Below are 20,170 nucleotides of genomic sequence, written 5' to 3' on the forward strand. Positions count from 1 at the left end.
CAGATTATTTAAAACTTAAGATAAAAAGTTGAAGAAACTTAAAATTTTTACTTTTAAAAAATGGTTGGTTGTTTATAAAATTTGTAAATTTTAATGTTTAGCAGCATGATTAGCCATGACTTATTTTGATTTGTGTTAAATTTAATTTGGATTTAATCATTTGTCTATAAACCTAGGAAATTTGTAATATCTTGTGTATTATCTCTGTAAAGCAAGAACATTTAACCTTTATGAGCTAAAGATGTGTTCAGCTTTGTTAATAGACATGTTGTCTGTGTTAATGCAATTTTCTAGGTCTCATGAACAGCAATTCCGGAAATTTCTTTGGCAAAGAAGTAGCTTAGTTATTGATATTACTCATCTGGTGTCTTAAACTAAACAGAAAATCTAAAAGTGACTTGAAAAGTAAACTGAAAACAAATGAAATGGAATCAGTTTGTAGATAATGTGTGTGACACAGTAGAACATCAGAATTACTCATAATTGTGGTAATGCAGAAAACATCTCCTCAGGAGTTCAATTAGTGCTGGCTTCTTAAACATCTGCCCAATAACAATTCAAGTAACTAGACTTCTACTTCTTTTCTTCTTCTCCTTCTCCTTTCTCTTCCTCTTCTTCTTTCTTCTTTTACATATCAAGCTCAGTTCCCTCTCCCATTCCCCCATGGTCCCCCTTCCCCATTCCCCATCCACTCCCCAGGGAGGGTGAGGCCTTCCAGGAGGGATCATCAAAGTCTTTTAAGTCATTTGGGGTAGAGTGTAGGCCCTCCCTTCTGTCTCTAGGCTAAGAGACTAACCCTCCATGGGGAATGTGGTCCCCAAGTCCTTTTGTGCACACATCCTGGTTCCACTGTCAGAGCTCCCATAGGCTGCCCAGGTCTCCTAACTAAGACCCACATTTAGGGGATCTTTGTCAGTCCTATGCTGGTTTCCCAGGTATCAGTCTGGGGTCCATGAGCTCCACCTTGTTCAGGTCAGCTGTCTCAGTGGGTTTCTGTAGTCTGGTCTTGACCCCTTTGCTCATCACTTCTTCCTCTCTGCAACTGGATTCCAAGAGGGCAGCTCTGTGTTTATCTGTATGTGTGTGCTTTTGTTGACACTAGCTACTAGATGAAGGCTCTAGGATGGTATATAAGGTAGTCATCAATCTCATTATTGGGAGGGGCATTTAAGGTATCGTCTCCACTATTGCTTAGATTGTTTATTGGGGTCATCCTTGTAGATTTCTATACATTTCCCTACTGCCAGTTTTCTCTTTAATCCTATAATGACTCCCTCTATTATGGTATTTCTTTTCTTGCTCTCCTTTATTCCTCCCCAGACTCAATCTTCCTGGTCCCTCATGTTCTCCTCTCCCCTCTTATTCTCCCCTTCTCTTTCTCCTAACTCCCCGTCCACTCACTGCCATTCCATCCTTGTTCCTAAATATGCTCAGGAGATCTTGTCCCTTTCCCCTTCTGTGGGGGATCATGTAGATGATCCTTTGCTCTATATCTAAAACAATATATGAGTGAGTACATACTATGTTTGTCTTTTTGTGACTGGGTTACTTCACTCAGGATAGTTTCTTCTACTTCCATCCATTTGCCTGCAAATTTCAAGGTTCCATTGTTTATTTGCTTGTTTGCTTTCTGCTGAGTAGTGCTCCCTTGTGTAAATGTACAACATGTTCTTTATCCATTCTTCAGTTCTTGGGCATCTAGGTTGTTTCCAATTTCTAGCTATTACAAATAATGCTCTTATGAATATAGTTGAACAGATATCTTTGTTGCATAGATGTGGATCTTTTGGTATCTGCCTAAGAGTGGAATTCTCAGGTCCTGTGGTAGACAGATTCCATTTTCCTGAGGAACCGCCATACTGATCTCCAAAATGGCTGTACATGTTTGTACTCCCACTAGCAATGGAGGAATGTTCCCCTTTCTCCACATCCTCTCCAGCATAAACTGTCATTGGGGTTTCTGATTTTAGCCATTCTGACAGGAGTAAAATGGTTATCTCAGAATTGTTTTGATTTGCATTTCCCTGATGGCTAGAGATGTTGAGCACTTTCTTAAGTGTCTTTCAGCAATTTTAGATTCCTTTATTAAGAATTCTCTATTTAGTTCTGTACTCCACTTTTTAATTATATTATTTGGTGTTTTGGTGACTAGTTTCTTGACTTCTTTGTTATTTTGGAAATCAGCCCTCTGTCAGATGTGGGGTTGATGAAGATCTTTTTCACATTCTGTGGACTGCTATTTTGTCTTGTTGACTGTGTCCTTTGCCTTACAGAAGCTTCTCAATTTGAGGAGGTTCTATTTATTAATTGTGAATCTCAGTGTCTACGCTACAAGGGTTCAGGAAGAAATCTCCTGTACCAGTAACCCAGGCTTCTTAAACATCTCCCCAATACCAATTTAAGTAACCCAGGCTTCATAAAAAAGATGCTGCATTTGGGTCAATTAAGTATGTTTCATAAATTGTTGACAACAAATAGTCCCTTTGGTTACCATCAAGAGAGAATATTTCAATAAGTTTGAGAAAAACCAATCTAGAGAAAAAATAAGTACCAAAAAAGGGGGGATTTTATTTAAGGTAGACTTTAATATAGACCAGTGATTTAGAGGGAATAAGCTTTAAGCAATAAAGTATAAAGTCTTGAGCTGGTTAAAGGTCATATTTGTCTATCAGTTTAACTCTATAGTTGATAAAAAGGCAATTCTTTTCATATTTCAGTTACAAATCAGGCACCATCTGTTGTAGGTGGTGGACAGACTTAGAGATTCATCTTTCTGGCTCTCTGGGCAGACTCCTTGATAAAGACTGTTTTGGGAAGAGTTAATAACTGCAACCTACTCATCAATGAGAAAAGCTTAGGTTCTTAGAAACATGGTATTGCAGATATTTCTTTTCTTTGTTTTTTAAACCTCTGAATGAATTTATTTAGACGTTTGATATCTGAGAATTTCCCTCTGAAAATGATAAAGAGCTGTGTCCTGCCCACCCCATGGCCCACCAGTCCAGCCTGTAGAGGGTGACTCCACTGCCTTGGAATTCCGAAATAAATATAATCGGCATCAAGTGTTAGCGCCCAACAATGGCAGGGTGGCCCCAGCTACCTCTAGAGCAGCATGATGGTTACAGTCTCAAGGTGTCTTCTGATGGGTGGGCACCGTGAAGTATGTGGCTTTGCAAGACTGCCTACAGTTTGTCCAGGAAATTGTCCAGTGCCGGGATGCCTTCCTTTAGTCCTTTGTGCTTGCGGGTCTCAGCTACCACTTGGCTGGGACGGTGACTGTTGTTGAAGAGGTCCCCGGGCAGGATCTGCCAGTGATCAAACACACACTGGGGGAAAGCTTGGCCACCAGTGTTGGAGCGCAGGTCAACTGTGAAACCAAAGGACTCATTGACTGGAAGGTAGGCCTTAACAGCAAACATTGGGGGTGCCAGCCACCTGGGACTCTTCAAACCCATGACCACGCTTCCTGTTCAGGACACCGCAGATGCCACCCATGACTTGCTCTGGACACTGAATCTCCACCAGGTAGATAGGCTCCATGAGGCGGGGCTGGGCAGTGAGCACACTGGCATAGAGGCAGCGACGGGCTGTGGGGATGATCTGGCCACCTCCTCGGTGGATGGCATCAGCATGCAGGGTCACATCATGAACATCAAAACGCACACCACGCATGTTCTCCTTGCAGAGAACACCCTCCTTAGTGGCCCACTGGAAGCCAGCCACCACACTGTCCTTGATTTCATTCAGGTATTGCACACCCTTGGTGATGTCAGTAAGAATGTTGGGGCCAGTGCCATCAGGCCCAAAGCACCAGATCTTGCGGGCTTCAGCGACATCCCACTCATACTTTTCAGCCAGGTATCATGTGCAACCCTTCAGCTCCTGGCTAGCAGACACTTCACCCTTGTCAATGTCCTCTGCCAGCCCATCGGGGAAGGGCCAGGCCTTCATGCACAGCCGGTTGTGCTTGTTGGGGGACTTAAACAGGCACAGCACATTAGACTCCTCGCTCACTGTTTCCCAGTATGAGACAACAGGGTCAGATTTCTTGATGGGGATGCAGGCGTGGTCCTCCTCCAGGTCTTTGAGGCAGATTTTCAGGTGCAGTTCACCTGCTCCAGCAATGATGTGCTCCCCAGACTCCTCATTGATGCACTGCACCATAGGGTCAGATTTAGCCAGTCGCTTCAGCCCCTCCACAAGTTTCTGCAGGTCAGCTGGGTTCTTGGCCTCCACAGCCACTCTGACAACAGGGCTGACGCTGAACTTCATCACACGCATGTTATGTGCATGCTCAAAGGTGGTGATCGTGCTGGTCTTTACCAGGTACTGGTCTACGCCAACCAGCCCCACAGTGTTCCCACAGGGCACATCCTCAATTGGCTCCACATACTGGCCCATCATCAGGATGGTTCTCTGGATGGGCTTCAGGTACAGGTCCTCCTTTTTCCCAGGTGTGTAGTTGGGGCCCATGATCCGGACCTTGAGTCCTGTTGACACTACCCCGGACAATACTCTACCAAAGGCATAAAAGCAGCCTTTGTCTGAGGTTGGCACCATCTTGGAAATGTACATCATGAGAGGGCCCTTGGGATCACAGCTTTTAATGTCCATGGCACCCTCATCATCAGGCGGCCCCTCATAAAGCAGCTCACAACGATATTTCTGAGCTGTGACGGGAGATGGCAGGTGGATGGTTTTCATCTGTAACAGGGCATCCCCTGCGGGCAGCCAGTGGCGCATCACAGCTTTGAGTAACGGTTTGCCCTCCTTGTCCTTGTCCTCGCTGTCCAGCTTGATGTCCAGCTTCTTGATCAGCTTGGAGGTCTCCTTCTTTCTAAAGTTCATGATGGCATCGAACACCTTAAAGATAGGATCCAGGATAAGCTCGCAAAAGGTGCAGGGCAATTTCTTTCCATCAGGGCTGTTAGCGGACTTGCTGAATTTGCCATTGGCGGGATCAAAATACCGGTCTCCCCACAACTTCTTCATCATATCTTCCACTTCCTTGGCCCGCTCTGCTGGCCCCAGCTGGCCCTCACCCTTGGCTGCAAACTTAACCACATACATCTCCGCAAACTGCTTCAGAGTGAAAGCCCAGCAATGCAGGCCAGAGCCAAAGCCGACAGTGCCCAGGACAGGGTCAATCATTATATTGCCCATAGGTCCACTCTAGCACTCACCATAGGTGGAGATGATGACGTTGACATTCTCCACAATGCGCTGGAAAGTCTGGTATAGTTCTTCAGGCTCCAGCTACAGCTCAAGCAGGGCACAGTCCATCTTATCTATCATTAGTACAGGCTTGATACACTCAGCAATGGCCTGCCGCAGCACTGTCTCAGTCTGCACGCACACACCAGACACACAGTCCCCCACCCTGAGAGCTCCATCAGTGACACGAAGTGCAGCTGCCACCTCTGAGGAGAAGTGTGTCTGACTTGTTTGCCATCTGACTGGCAACTCCTCTGACTCCTCCCTTCATCCTCCCAGCATCCACTTAGTCTGTAATCTGGTTTTCTACCTAATCTCTTCCTGCCTCGCTATAGGCCAGTAATTTTTATTAGCCAATAAAAGTAATACATATTCATGTTGTACAAAATGATAATTTCCACAGCAAGACATTGGTCTGCTTCGAGGCATCTGGTTTCTGCTACACTATCAATGCTGTGCCCTCACTGGGACACCTCTTGGTTGTCCTGCTGTTGCCGTGTGTTATGGAAATTCTATGACTTTGGGTCTGCAGGACCAGTACCTTCATGTGCTTCAGCGGATCACCGATGGGGTGGTTGTTGGAGTGGGCCAACACATAACCCTGGTTCTGGTCCTGGGTAGATGTAGGGTTGGTCAGCTGGCTAGCTCTCCCTTGTCATCACCACCAGGGTGCGCTTTCCTGCATTGCCCCAGCCCCTTCAGGTATGAGCAAGGTAGGGCTAGTTCTCCAGCTTTGGTGTCCTCAGTGTCAGATCCCCACCTATACTTTCAGGATCAGCTCTACTGTGTTGTTGAGGTGTGGCATAGGAGCCACTCTTCTGAGTGTTGCAATTGATGAGGGGCAGGAACAGCTCTCTTACCTGTGTCAGGCACTGGTGGGGGTTGTCATCTCTTTCCTGTCCATGCTGACACATGATAGACTAGTAATGGGACAGCTATCCCATGCTCACAGCTGATAAACTGGATTCTAAAGATGTAATATCAGGATCTTTAAAGTCAAGAGAAACATTTTTGTTTTGTTTTGTGCAGCTGGGCATAGTGACACAAACATGTGATCTGTATTTAGGAGGTAAAGGCGGAGGCCAGCTTGGGTTACAGGACATTCATCTTAAGAAAAAAATAAAGGAAGGAATGAAGGAAAGAAGGAAGGAAGAAAGGAAGGAAGGAAGGGAGGAAGGAAGAAAACGAAAGTGCTAGTAGCCTATGTATGGTTACTGATTTATACTATGCCATTCTATAATGACCTAAAGAAGGTTTGTGCTATGAATGAATATCTAATTTAGTTATAAACCAATACAGAAGATTGGCAAAAGAAGAGAGTCATAAGTGCTATATGTAATTAAATTGACTTTAGCCCCAACGTTTATGTATAGGGTTTTCTACAATCAAAATTTAAACACAGACACAAAACCAAAATATAGTTCTTTATGTACAAAATAACTAAGACTTTTAAAAGACTTTTTTATTTTAGTACAAGATGGTTTCCCCTCCCTCATTTCCTCCCAGATCCTAGACATCTTCCCATCCATCCAACTCTATACCTTCTTTCTTAGAAAAAACAAATAAGCAAACAAACAAATCATAATAAAATGTAACAAACAAGAAAAAATATTAGAAACATATACAACCACACACACACACACACATTCATATACACAAAATTAGAAACCATAATATGTAGGAAAAAAAACAGAAGTAAAAAAACAAAATAATAAAATAAAATGCATAAATAAATCATTATGAGATTAAAAAAAAAAACAAATCTTCAAAAAAGGCTGAGTTCCTATTGTTGTGCATAGAGTCTACCCATCAGTGTGCTATGTATACCTTGTGATACTCCACTGAAGAAAAATCACTTCTTTTCTTTGTAAGTAGTTGACACTTGGAGATAGCTTCTGGATTGGAGACTGGGGCTCAAGCTCACTTCCCCTCTCAGAGCTGGGACTCCCTCTGGATTAGAACCTGTGCAGGCCCTGCACTTGCTGTCATGATCTCTGTGAGTTCATCCATGCATCAGTCCTGCTGTGTCTTGAAGGCACTGTTTCCTTGGTTTGAGTCATCGGTATTGCTTCTTACACACTTTCTACTTCCTCTTCTACATCACTTTCTGAGCCCCGAGGGAAGGGATTTGATGAAGACATCTCATTTAGAATTCAGAATTCCAAGATCTCCCATTCTCAGCACATTCTGCAGTTGTGGCTGACTGTATTAATTCCTATCACCTGCAGGATGAAGATCTCTCATGATGGTTGAACACAAATTGGTTTGTGGCTATAACAGAATATTGTTGTCATTTAAGTTTACTACATTCCTTTGGCAGAACAGTAGTATTTGCATTTCCTCTAAGTTTTTTTAGTCTCAGGTTCTTAACCACCCAAGTACTGTCATGCATGGTTTTCATCTCATGAAGTAGATCTTAAATCCAATCAGACAGAACTTGGTTACTCCCATAACTTTTATGCCATGACTGCACTACTGTACCAGGCAGGTAGGTCATCATTGTAGATTGAAGAGTTCATAGCCATGTAGCTGGTTACATTTTGCTCTTGTTGCATGGAGAGTACCCAGAACACTAGTCAGAAGGGTAAAAGCTCAGATTGGACACCAACATGACTTTTCCGTGTTCAGTAAGATATCTAAGTATTGTTTTCAGCAACAGGGCCATATAGAATAACTAATATTTCTTAAAATGGTCATCTTAGTAAAATCTATATAATAACTTGCTTTAAATATCAAGTTGTGTTGTTATCTTGCTTACATAAATAAAGCCTGTCAGAGAGATCAGAGAGAAGGAGCAAGCCACTGTACACCTTAACTCTATAGTGTCTCAGCAGACAAGAGAGCAATTTCCTGTTTCTCCTTGCTTATATCCTGTTTCTGCCTGAGTGTCAGAGACTTGAGCTTACCACTAGCTAAACATAGAGGTCAAGAAGTCTGAATGGACAGACAGGAAGTGAAGTAGCTGGGTAGAAACAGGATATAAGCAGGGAGAAACAGGAAATCACTTTCTTATCTGCTGAGACACTAAGGAGGTAAGGTGTCTTGGCTTGCTCTTTCTGATCTCTCAAACAGGCTTTATTTGTACAAGCAAGATATTACCACATTAAGCCACATTAAGTTTTTGTATATAAAGATATATGCCCTATATGACTTCTATTGGGATTTTGGTGGTTAAGGAACTTAACAAAATTAAAGTTCTGGTTTATTTTCCTTAGTGAAGTTGATCAGTTTTATATATAACCATGTAAATGAACTATTACTCTTTTAATTGTATATTTTATAGACACAATTTGTATATGTTATATATTTTATAGCATTTAAAAGCTTGGTAGTCCTGATATAATGCTATCATACTTGTTGCTTTGACATACTGTAAAAAGTAACTGAAGCTGAGATGCTGTTACTAACATCTTCACATATATCCTAGCAGTCATGTAAGCTAACAGAAGTACAACTTATTAAACAATACAGAATCACTGGATCTATTCATCCTCATTTCAAAGCAAATTAAAAAAATATTTTAATGTAAGATGTATAAAATACTGTCAATTTTAAGTTTCAAAAACACATGAAAGCTAAGTCATATCATTAAACACATTCAAAGTATGATATTGGTATATGTAGGTTCCTAATTCTTGGTTGGCAAATAAGCAATAATTCTTCAAACCTGCATTTTGTTATTGCAGGCTGGAGGACTGAGCCTAAGAATTCCAGTGTTGCTGACTCTTGAAACAGAACAAACACAAATGCCATTTAATTATTAAATGTTCTTCTTGATATTGTGTATAATTAAAATCTCAGAGCAATTAACTTGTGGGGAAAATAACTTGGGACCTTGATACTTGGTTTTTAAATTTCTTAATTGTAATGTATTATCTTCTCACATGGTAATCTGATGGGAAATTCTTTTGTTTTATCTTTAGTAGATATTATTTACTGTGTGTGCACATGTGCAAATGTGTGTGTGTGTGTGTGTGTGTGTGTGTGTAGAAGGTACAGAATGCATGAGGTCAGAGAACGACTTGTGGGAACTGGTTTTCTCTTTCCACCATTTGGGTCTCAGTACCCAATTCAAGTCATCTGTCTTGGTGGCAGGCATCTTTATCCACTAAGGCATTACTTCAGCCCCAGAAATTCTTTGTTGTTACTGTTTAAAAATAGAATTCTCTCATACATCCTGGCCACAGTTTCCCCTCCTTCCTGCCCCTCCACTTCTCCTCTACCCCAGATCCACTCCCCCTTCATTTCATCTTCAAGAAAGAGCAGGCTTCCAAGATACTACAGCCAAACAAGACAAAACAAGATACAGTAAGGCAGGGAGAAAGCTCTCGTACATAGAAAGGCCAGTAAGACAGCACAGTAGGAGAAGAGTCTCAAGAGCAGACAAAGGAATCAGAGACACACCTGCTCCCACACTAAGAGTCCCACAAAATCACCAAGCTAACAGCTATAATATATACAAGGAGGGCCTGGTGCAGACCCGTGCAGGCCATGTGCTTGCTATTTCAGTCTCTGTGAACCAATGTGAGCTCTGCTTAGTTAATTCAGTGGGTAGTGTTCTCTTGCTGTCCCTGATTCCCTCTGATTCCTGCGATCTTCCCATCTCAATTTTCTCAAGGTTCCCTGATCTCCAAAGGGAGGGACTCAATGGAGACCTCTATGTAACGTCTGGCTGTGGGTCTCTGCATCTGTTCCTGTGCTCCCACTGCTGGAGGAAGCCACTCCAATGATGTTGTGCACATCTCTGAGCTGTAGGAATCATTTCATTGACATTTTCCTCTGTCCTGATTCTTTCTACTCTAGATCTCTGGAGTTTCCGTCTCTGGTTCCAAGCCATTGAGGTTCCCTCTAGTGGTATGGGCCTCAAGTTAAACAAAACATTGTTCAGCCACTCCCACAAATTCTACATGCACCACCATTGCCAAGACACTTCTTGAAGGCTGAGATTTCTTTTATTCTTTTTCTTTGTAAATTTACTTCTCTCTCATATATTGCATCCAGACCACTGTTTCCTCTACTACTACTCATCCTAGTACCTCCTCTCCATACCCTCTCTCCTGCAGAGACACTTTTCCTTTCCCTTCAGAGGAAGGCAGGCATCCCAGGGATATCAACTGAACACAGCATACAAGATGTTATAGGCTAAACACATACCTCATATTGAGGCTGGACAAAGCAGCCCAGTACTAAAAAAGGAGTAACAAAAGAAGGCAGAAGAGTCAGAGACAGTCCCCTGCTCCCACAGTTATGCGTCCCACAAGAACACCAAGCTACACAACTATAATATATGTGCAGAGGACCCAGGCCAGACCTCAATAGGCTCCCCAACTGTAGGTTAGTTGATTTTATGAGTCATTTTCTAGTGGCGTCCTTGACTCCTTTGGCTCCTATAATCTTTCTTTTTTGTTGGATTTCCTAAGCTCCACCTAATGTTTGGCTGTGGCTCTCTGGATCTGCTCCCATCAGTTGATGCATGGAGCCTCTCTGACAATGAATATGCTAGGCTATGGTCTACAAGCACAGCAGAATGTCTCTTTCATTAGGAATCATTTCATTAACTTATTTAATTACTGTTGATGGGGTTTGTTCTATTCTAGGTCTGTGAGCCAGTCAGACTCTGGTTCCTGATCCTCTAGGCAGCCTCTGACATGGGTTTCCCTCTTGTGGCATGGGTCTTGCTTTGGGCCAGTCATTGGTTGGCTGCTCCCACAAATTCTATGCCACATGTACCCCAGCACATCTTACAGGTAGGACTAATTGTAGGTTGAAGGTTTTATGGTTGGGTTGATGTCCCATCCCTCCACTCGAAGCCTTGCCTGATGACAGGAGATGTCCAGTTTAGCTTCCATAGCCCCATTATTACGAATTTTCTCTAGGGTCACCCTTGTGGATTCTGGGAGTCTCCATAGTACTCTGAAATTCCAGTCATTTCTCTGAGTACTCTCTCCCTCAACCCCCTGACTAATTCATCCTGTTCCCATCCTTAATCTACACAGAAAATCTGTTCTATTTTCCCTTTCCAGGGAGATCCAAGTGTCACAGCTTGGGCCCTCCTTGTTACTTAGCCTTTCTGGGTCTGTGAATTGTAGCATGGTTATCTTTTATATGGTTTCCTTTACATTTACACAAAGGAGCATTACTTAACTGTTCAAAAAGTAACATCACAAAATTTGCAGGTAAATGGATGGATCTAGAAAGAAAACATTCCAAAATGGCAAACATGGTGTGTACTTACTTATAAGTGGACTGAATATTCTTAAATGCAATCTTTTGAGAGAACTAAGCTTGTCTTGCAAACAAATGGTTTTTAATCTTGTCACTATAACAGGTTAAAACTTTGTATGCAAGGTTTGCTTACACCTTCTGTAAACAATGAATTCCAGGTAAGCTTAGCCTAAGGGCAGCTCTTCACAGACCTCTTTTTCTTATTTCAATTTTCTTTACTTTGGCCTTCCTTATAGATGTGTTCAAACTGTCCATGAGTCATGTCCCCCTCTTGCCCCTGTTTACCCTCTGCCATAGTTACTTCTGCCACAAATGACTGATAATTAACAATGGACTGGGAGGAAACATTGGTTAGGAATAAGACAAAGTCGTTAAGATTAGAATATATATACAATCTACAATGGACGGGAGCATAGAGTTCTTATGCACATTGCCAGTTTTTCCACTAGGTGGCGCTCTGAGGCACAATCTTGTCTCCTGTTGCCTTTTGCTCATAAAATTGATTTCAGAGATAAGCATGTGGCTACATGTGCTACATGTGCTCTGGGTAGAATCTATGCTTAAGTACACTGACAAGGTCAATTATTGAGATCTCACAAGATAACACAAAGTCCCATGTCCTTCAGGTTAAAAGACTAGAAAGCACATTAAGTGTAATAGGGTGCTAGGAATCAGTAAATGGCAGGCTGAGTGATAATGGCCCACCCCAAAAGGCAAGGGAACTGGCTCTCAAACACTCACCTCCCAGTCCCACTAAGTTATGCAGGAAGTCAAATCTACATTAAAAAAAACTCTTTTCTATATGTGGCCCATTGCTATAGTCGAGGTGGATCAGGTTGAAATTTTATGTCTACATTTTTTTTTTTTATCAAAACAGTAAATAAATTACTTTTTGTATGTACTATGTCATTTATTCTTAAGTGTTAAGTATTCGGACCCAGTACCTAGTGTAGTATGTAGTGTGGTCTGGGCATCTGCTAACACATGAAAGATTATTTAATTCCTAGGATTATGTAATGTTCTTCAACTTCCTATTTTACTATTGAATTGGATATCTTGAAGTTCTGTAAGAAAAAATACTACTGGAAAAATACAAATGATTCTTATATCAATTTGTTGTATTTCTTTGAATAGCATTAACAAGACTAAGTTAGCAACTGTGTTACAGACAAGAATCTTCTTTTTTTTTTTTTTTTTTCTACCATAGTACAATCTGTAGCCCAAAGGTCATACTGTTAAAAGACAGATTGCTAAGAGAAAAAGATAGTTTTAATTCAGTGTATGGGGAAAGGAATCCTCACAAAGAAGTTATACTAAAGTGGTTAACCTGGCTTTGAAGTTCATATACTGACTTAGATTAGACAAAGGAACAGTGCACTTGGATTTTATGACAAGTTGTGAAACTGTACAAAAGGAAGAAATGTACAGAAAAGCAGAGCTGTCTTCTTTATAGGTAAAACTTTTGAGATGGAGAGATGCTCAGTGGTCCAAGTAAGCTACTGTCAAGTTGTGGACTCCCACAGGTTGTCCTCTGGCCTCCATGTGCATACTGTGGCATACATGCATGCATGCACACACAGAGATATAAATATGTAATTTTAGAAACATTTTCAAAACAGTTTTTTCGGTATTAATATCTATTGCTGATATGAACCAAATTTACTAGTAGAAATGCTCCATGAGAAAAATTTACAGTCTGTTTAGGGGTTAGGGAAATGGAAAGCAAGTTTTTCATCTATATTCTGTATTTCAAAGAACTATAGTTCCCAGAAAAAAAAAAGAAAGAAAGAAAAAGAAAACCACACTAAGTGATAAGAAGACTGATTGGTGGGTTCAAACCTCCATGGTTGTGAAGAGTTGAAACACTGAGGATTCAAAGCCAAATTGTTTTGAGGTATCTTAATGCCCTAGTAACCATCCATTGCTCACATCTGTGTATTGTGTAACATCCTTGTAACTAATAGGTAAGTCTCACTAGGATGTGCTGACAGATAACTTCTGCCTACAGCACTCTACCCCACTTTGCTGCAAACTGCCTTTTGGGTGTTCACATTGATGAATTTTAAAACAATCTCAACATCTTGCTTTCTTCTCTTTAAATATAAAATCCTCATGAAACTATAACAACTAAAAACATGGGATTTGCTGTAATCTGAATCCATCTTCTTGATACATGGTGTCTTACAAAATAACTATCACTTATTCCCTCTGAGGTTTTGCATTGATAGATATTGGCTCCTGAGTGTGGAACACCATGGTTGATCCAATCACCTCTACTCATCTGGGTGGGAACCATATTTGCATTCAGCCTCCATCACTGTTTCTTCAGATGAATGGTGAATTATTTCTAGGACTTGGTCCATCATCAGGAGGATCATTGATTCAATGATTTATTTTGAACTGGTTGTACAAATTATGTTCATTTGAGAGCATTTCATTTAGGTAGGATCATTTAGTTTGCTTCCAGAACATAAAGCTTCAAAACATTTGGTTTATTCTTCATTTGCAGAGTGTTCATTAGGTAGCATCAAGCCACTTTTACAATATCTAATTCTATTCTTTGCTGTAACCTCCACTACTTTTTGCAAACTTGCTGTATTTACTTAGTGAATTAAGTAAGTAGATGATCATAAACATCCTTAAGGTGTGTCCAACATGATGTAAGTGTTGAGGAAACACCTATGATGTGCTATAACCTCACAGGGAGGCCCAAACAATGTGCCTCTTTCTTGGGTGCTTTGGGGGGAACTATTTTTTGTCTCAGCTTGGAAAAACAGAGAAGAGGTGATTGATCCCACAGTGTCTTCAATCCACCCATGTTCCTGTAAACAAGCTAGACAACCCTGCAATACAGAGGAGTAAGTATCTCAGGGTGGAAAAGACTGACCCAAAACACAAGGCCCCTGGCTAGCACAGAGAGGTTCATGATATTAATCAAAGATGGGATACAGAGCTCAAAGAAGAAGAAATGGTTGCAGAAAATTATCATTTGGCACATGAGCTGGTCTTACACTGTTGTGCTAATTTAACTTGAGAGTATTTGCACAATTGGATACACCTAATCATAATGATAGCAGTATGTTTTCCTCAAGGGGGACCATTGGATAGCCCTAATTTTTTTTTCCTTGTTGATATTTTTTTTTCTTTTTGCAAAGAAAGATAGAAATTCTAGTCAATGGAATTAAATGTCATGAATGGGCACCGTACTTTAATCTGTATCAAAAGAAACATGATAAACTAGTAATTTTTAAAAATATAATGAGTTTTACAAACTACACATAAGTTTTTTAAAAAAGACATTTAAAATGAATAAGGGGAACTAAGGAGATGGCTCAATGTCTAAGAAGAATTTTCCTCTAAGCATAAGGACCTGAGTTTAAATTCCAAGCACCACATGAAAAGCCAGCCATAGCTGTTTGAGCCTATAACCCCAGCATTAGGTGGAACCCAGGAGCACACGAGCACCCAGCCTACTGATACGATGACCCCTCGTGCAGTAAAAAGACCCTGCTTCAAGGCCATAGACAGAGCAATAGAGGAAGATACTCAAGGTGCATCTCTGGCTTATGCATGTACACACAAACACATACACTTTTACACTTTTACATGAAATACAAACATACCATATATTGCAACCACCTACCCATACCTACATACATTGAATAATAAAATAACATTTTTTTAGAGATTATATCTGAACTAAAGTCAAGTTCTAAGTGATCTAATTTTCTCAGCACTCACTCTCCCTCATTTTTTCCTGATCTTGTCTTGTCTTCTTTTCCAAATCCCTAAAGTAAATAAAGCAGAACATTGGTGAAGCTCCTCTGAGGGCACAGAGAGAAGTGATATGCTGTCTATCCTTTTGGTAAAATCTGTTAAACATTTGCTTGTGTTTCTTTGCAAAGAGCAGGGTCTCTGGAGTTTGAAAATAAATAGATACCCTATTGACCAATAAGGCAGGGTGTTTATCAAAATTTATATGCTTGTTCCTTATCCCCCTGTTGGTTCGCTCTAAATCGGTAAAGATAATAATCAAGTCTATATAGCACCGCTAAACTTTTCATCCTTCTGCATTCACTGGGCCTTCCTTACATTTCAGAAATTCAGAAATGTAAATGTTCTACCTTGTTTTCACAAAGAAGCACAGTCACAGTCAGATATAAAATAAGTATATATATTCATGATCACTGACTTAATGTACTTTTTTTTTCTGTATTCATGATATTTTGAGTGAAAACATCATTAGCCAATACCAAATGTGCCTCTTAAAATTCTTGAGAATAATTAAATATCAAAAGCTGTGGCCACTTCTGTTATTATTCAGGCATCTATACTGGCCTGTCCTGTTCTGACAGGATACAGCCTCAGCTGCATCTGGTAAGAGCATCACCTTTTTAAAAGGCCCTGCCAATCTCTCATCCTTCTCTCTTTTTTCTTTCTTTCCCTGTCTTTGTCTGTGCCCCTCCCACTCTTTCCTCTCTGTCACCCACTTTTCTTTATCCTTTCTCCTGCTGCTCCTGTCTTTGGAGGCCAGTCTTCCCTCTTCCCTTTCCCCATTTTATGATTTCTTCCCCTAATTAAAAAACATAAACAAAAACAAACAAACAAAACACACACCTCCGTTTGAACAGGTTGCATGGGATCTCACTCCACAGCTTCATTTTTACATAGTAAACCAGTTGCATGCTAAAATTTCTATTCGTGGCATGCCTACATTAGGATACATGTATATTGGCCATGAATTTTCTTAGGGTGAGGTTAGGGATCCCACTCATACTTTGTCCCCAACTCTAGTTTGCAGTTTGAAATTGGGGTTACACCCATATTTTGACCCCAACCCGTGGCTGCCATTGGAGGTAAGGAGTGCATTGAGACTTTTGAATCCCCACTTGAGTCTTCCTAAGAGGTCACACAGTTAGCCTAGAACCGGGACCCACAGCCAGTCTCCACTCAGGTTTTGTTTCTCTATGCAACAATCCCTTATTAATGCATAATACCAGGGTCAATGGGACAGATCATCTTGGTTCCTAACTATGCACATCTCTTTTTTCCTCTTGATTTTCTCCATACCCTTTCATATTTCTTTTACCTCTCTCTAAGAACATGGGCTCTTATCATACAGATAACTCATATCATACAGAGCGAGGTAAAACAGTCTGGAAAGGCAAACCTTCTCCTTTGCAGAGCCTCCATAGAAAATTTCAGAGTTGTGCATTTTTCTTTGCATGATGATAACAACCAGAAAGATAGGCATGGCTCTTTAGGGGGAAACAAAGTAGGCCCAAGGAAGTGAAGGCTTGTAGAAGACATGGTATATGAAAGTGGACTTGGAAATCCTGGAGTTGGATTTAAACAGAGAAGGGATGGAAAGGAATGGGAAGAGCAGGAGGGGTGGGAGTAGTCACCAAAGCTAGTGACATGGAAAAGCCATGTGGAAGTTACTATATTATAAGCTTATTAGAAAATATATTGTAAAAAAAAGAATTTGAATGGAAGTACTTCCATGGGGGAAAATGTTTGCAAAATAATAAACTATTACCACTTTGGGACATGGAGTCTGGGGCCAGATCTCTGGACCATTGTCACTCTTCTCTGGCTGTATAATAAGCTTCCTTCCCTTCAAGATGGCAGCTGCCTTTGGGCATCCACAGTGTTTGGCAAGTTTTAATAAAGCATCTTTTCAATCATTTAGTACATCCTCATTATGTCTTTGAGCGACTTTTACTATCTTAGAGCTTCTGTTGTCTATTAAGTTTTCTCTTTGGTGTTTGCTTTATGTTCACATGGCAATTACATAGTAATATTTTGAAAACTAAACACAGCCATCACTATTCTCTTAGAGTTTATATTTTAATCCTACATTCATGGTGTTGAGAGGACAACAAGTTCTCAGGGAATGATTATTGAGTGACCTGAATACTGTAGAAAAAGAAGCTAGATATAGAAAATGAACTTATTTAGTAATAAACAGGTTTTAGTGTCATGCAAAACTCAATTAAAGACCTTGGTTTAAAGTTTCTAGTCCAAGGAAGTTTCTAATGAAACATGATTACTCGAAACCCATATACAGAGCCAGATATTCAAATACTATGGTTACCCAATGCTTGAAGTCATATACAGGATCATATATTCAAAAACTACAGTTACCACATGCTTGGAACAATATTGTGTTACCTGAAATAAACTGAAAAATGGTATAACAGCATTAAACTTTATTATAGTATTCAATCACCTTTATGGATGTCAAAAATTATGTGTAACAGTAATGTGAAGGAGGTAGTTAACATAACAATATCACCTACCACATATTTAGTGAACAGTTTTATTACTTTAATACCCAGATATTAAATTTTCAATAAGAAATTGCAATAAATATGAATTATGTTGGGAAAAAGGAACACAGCAGGTCAAAATACTCCCATCTTTATGAATCACAATATTTATATCATCATTCTAAAAGTGTGCATTTTTAATACAAGAGAAAAAAATCACATAGTCTGGCATAAATCTCCACTTTTTCTGAAGATAAGCATACAAATGTGCCCAAGTGGCTGGAGAGATGACTCAGTAGTTAAGAACACTTACTTGCTGCTCTTCCAGAGGACCTGAGTTTGATCCCCAGCCCTGCCATGGTAGATCAGAACTGTCTGTAACCAGTGCCAGAGGAAGTGATGCTTCTTCTGCCCTTTACAGGAACAAGGCATGCATGAGGTACACAGATATATATACAGGGAAAACACCCATGCACATAAGAAAAATTAAAAATAAAGCAAGTAGAAAATTAAATATCTCACAAAAATAATGAATGCTTCCATTTTGATTCTGTAAAGAGGATTAAAAAAGTAAAATGAAATGAAAACAGAGACAGAGAAATGGGAGAAACTTAATAGCTGTCATAAAAGATGTGGTTTTGAATTTTTTTGCAGGGGGGAGCTGAGCAACTACTAGTTTTAAGTATTTTTCATTGGATTGGACTTTTGTATATTGTATACAAATTTTGTATAGTGATACAAATTTGGGATTAATTTTGTTAGAACATACTGTACATACATTTCTATTTTTGTTCAAGGTATTGTAACTATGCCACTCATTTAACTGTATAATGAAAATTTCTAATCCTTGAAAGTTATTATTACCCACTAATTAGGATATAAATAAATGCAATTAGTAGTCATTATAGCCACTTTAAGTATGTTTTCAAGGCCAAACATATATATTTTAGAAAGATAGGTCATCTTCAAACACTTCAGAGACCTAAAGAATACAGCATTTAAGATGTTTAAACAACATAACTTCTTTTTAGTATAACGATGAATTTCTTAAACAAAAATGCATGTGTGTCATCACAATTATTATTGATCCTTTGCTGCAGGCTAATGGGTTAGTGTGTTATCTCTGGAGTCTCATCTATAAAAATCAGCTCATCTCTATCACTTGCATGCCTCTTTTATGCCTTGTGACACCCGGCACCACCCAAGGGCTACAGACCCAAAGACCTCCCTCAGATACTGTTAGAATCTGAGCTTTCCGACTCCTTGCTACTCAGTGGAAAACTCAGGAGACAAATCTAGAGGAAGAAAAGAGATTCACTGAAACTTGTCCTAGAGGAAAGCAAGAGATTTGGTGCTTTAATCTTCTGTTTGAGAGGCAGAAGAGTGTAGAACTATAAAAAGACACCTGCATTTTTACAAGAAGACAAAGGGAGATTCCTGGCTACGATGAGTAGGGTATTTCTCCACAGTTTCTCTTCTCCTTTGGAGGAGAACCAGACCTGATCCTGTACTGGAGACCAAGGGCTGGCCAGGTTTCTTTTTGGGCAGATGTTACTTTTGTGCAAGTCATTTTAAGTGAGCCAAGTTTGGGAGAGGTCTCACGGAAACCTTTCTTGAGAATTTAGAATACTGGGTCTTCACCCTTTGTCCCTTCGGACAAAGAATGGGGAAAGGTTGAGGTGACACATCCTACAGCTGCCATGCTCCATAGCATAGCAAAGCAGACCCAAGATGAAGCTCTGCCCACTTACTGACTATATACTCTCTGGATGGCTTCCTCACCCCCCCCCCACACACACACAGCCTGGAGATATTAGAAGATGTAAAAATGCACATCTCCTCCTTTTATAAACTCAGCAGTAGGCTCCTCAACCTTAGGACCTCGAAGTGAACAAACCTTTAGTTTTATTTAGTTGCAGAAAAGGCAAACCAGGCAGGGCAAGAATGATTCTCCCCTGTGTTATTTTTAATAAGGACCTGAGTCAGAATTCAAACCATGAATCCTTGACCAGAGTTCATCAATAACGAACCTTCTGGAAAATTCTTCATTCTGCAGCAGTTCTTCTTGTGTCAGTTTTGATAAGGCATCAAAACAATAGTGAATTTGATAGAATTCTGTGACTAAGAAACAATTAGCATGGGATAAATCATATTCTAATTTACTTAAGCAAAATACTACTTAAAAATTCAACACCCCTCCCCCAAATTCAAACTCCTTCATAATATTTTTTGCCAGGAGTAAAAGTTATAAAGAGGAATAAAAAATTCATTCAGAAATTCTCTGATGTTTATATATTTTTATTAGATCTCTATTCAAGGGATTGTTGCAAAACTCGAGACATGTATTTAAATTTGAAGACAGGAATTTGTTTGGAGGGGAGATTTGTATTATGAAAAAAATCACAAAATTATACATATGAAGGTCCTATTATAAAGATTATTAATTCACTTAGAATGTT

At 40.1% G+C, this 20,170-nt stretch overlaps 1 protein-coding gene across 1 annotated transcript; it reads right to left on the reverse strand.

Annotated features, from left to right (window-relative positions):
• Positions 1-3,182: 3,182 nt before the first annotated feature.
• On the reverse strand, positions 3,183-6,128 carry LOC127214537 (elongation factor 2-like). The gene is given in 3 exon segments (XM_051174917.1): positions 3,183-3,422; positions 3,424-5,436; positions 6,075-6,128. Coding segments are annotated over 3 exon segments (2,307 nt in total).
• Between the last annotated feature and the right edge of the window lie 14,042 nt (positions 6,129-20,170).

This window comes from Phodopus roborovskii, unplaced genomic scaffold, assembly GCF_943737965.1.
Source record: "Phodopus roborovskii unplaced genomic scaffold, PHOROB, whole genome shotgun sequence".
Classification (NCBI taxonomy): domain Eukaryota; kingdom Metazoa; phylum Chordata; class Mammalia; order Rodentia; family Cricetidae; genus Phodopus; species Phodopus roborovskii.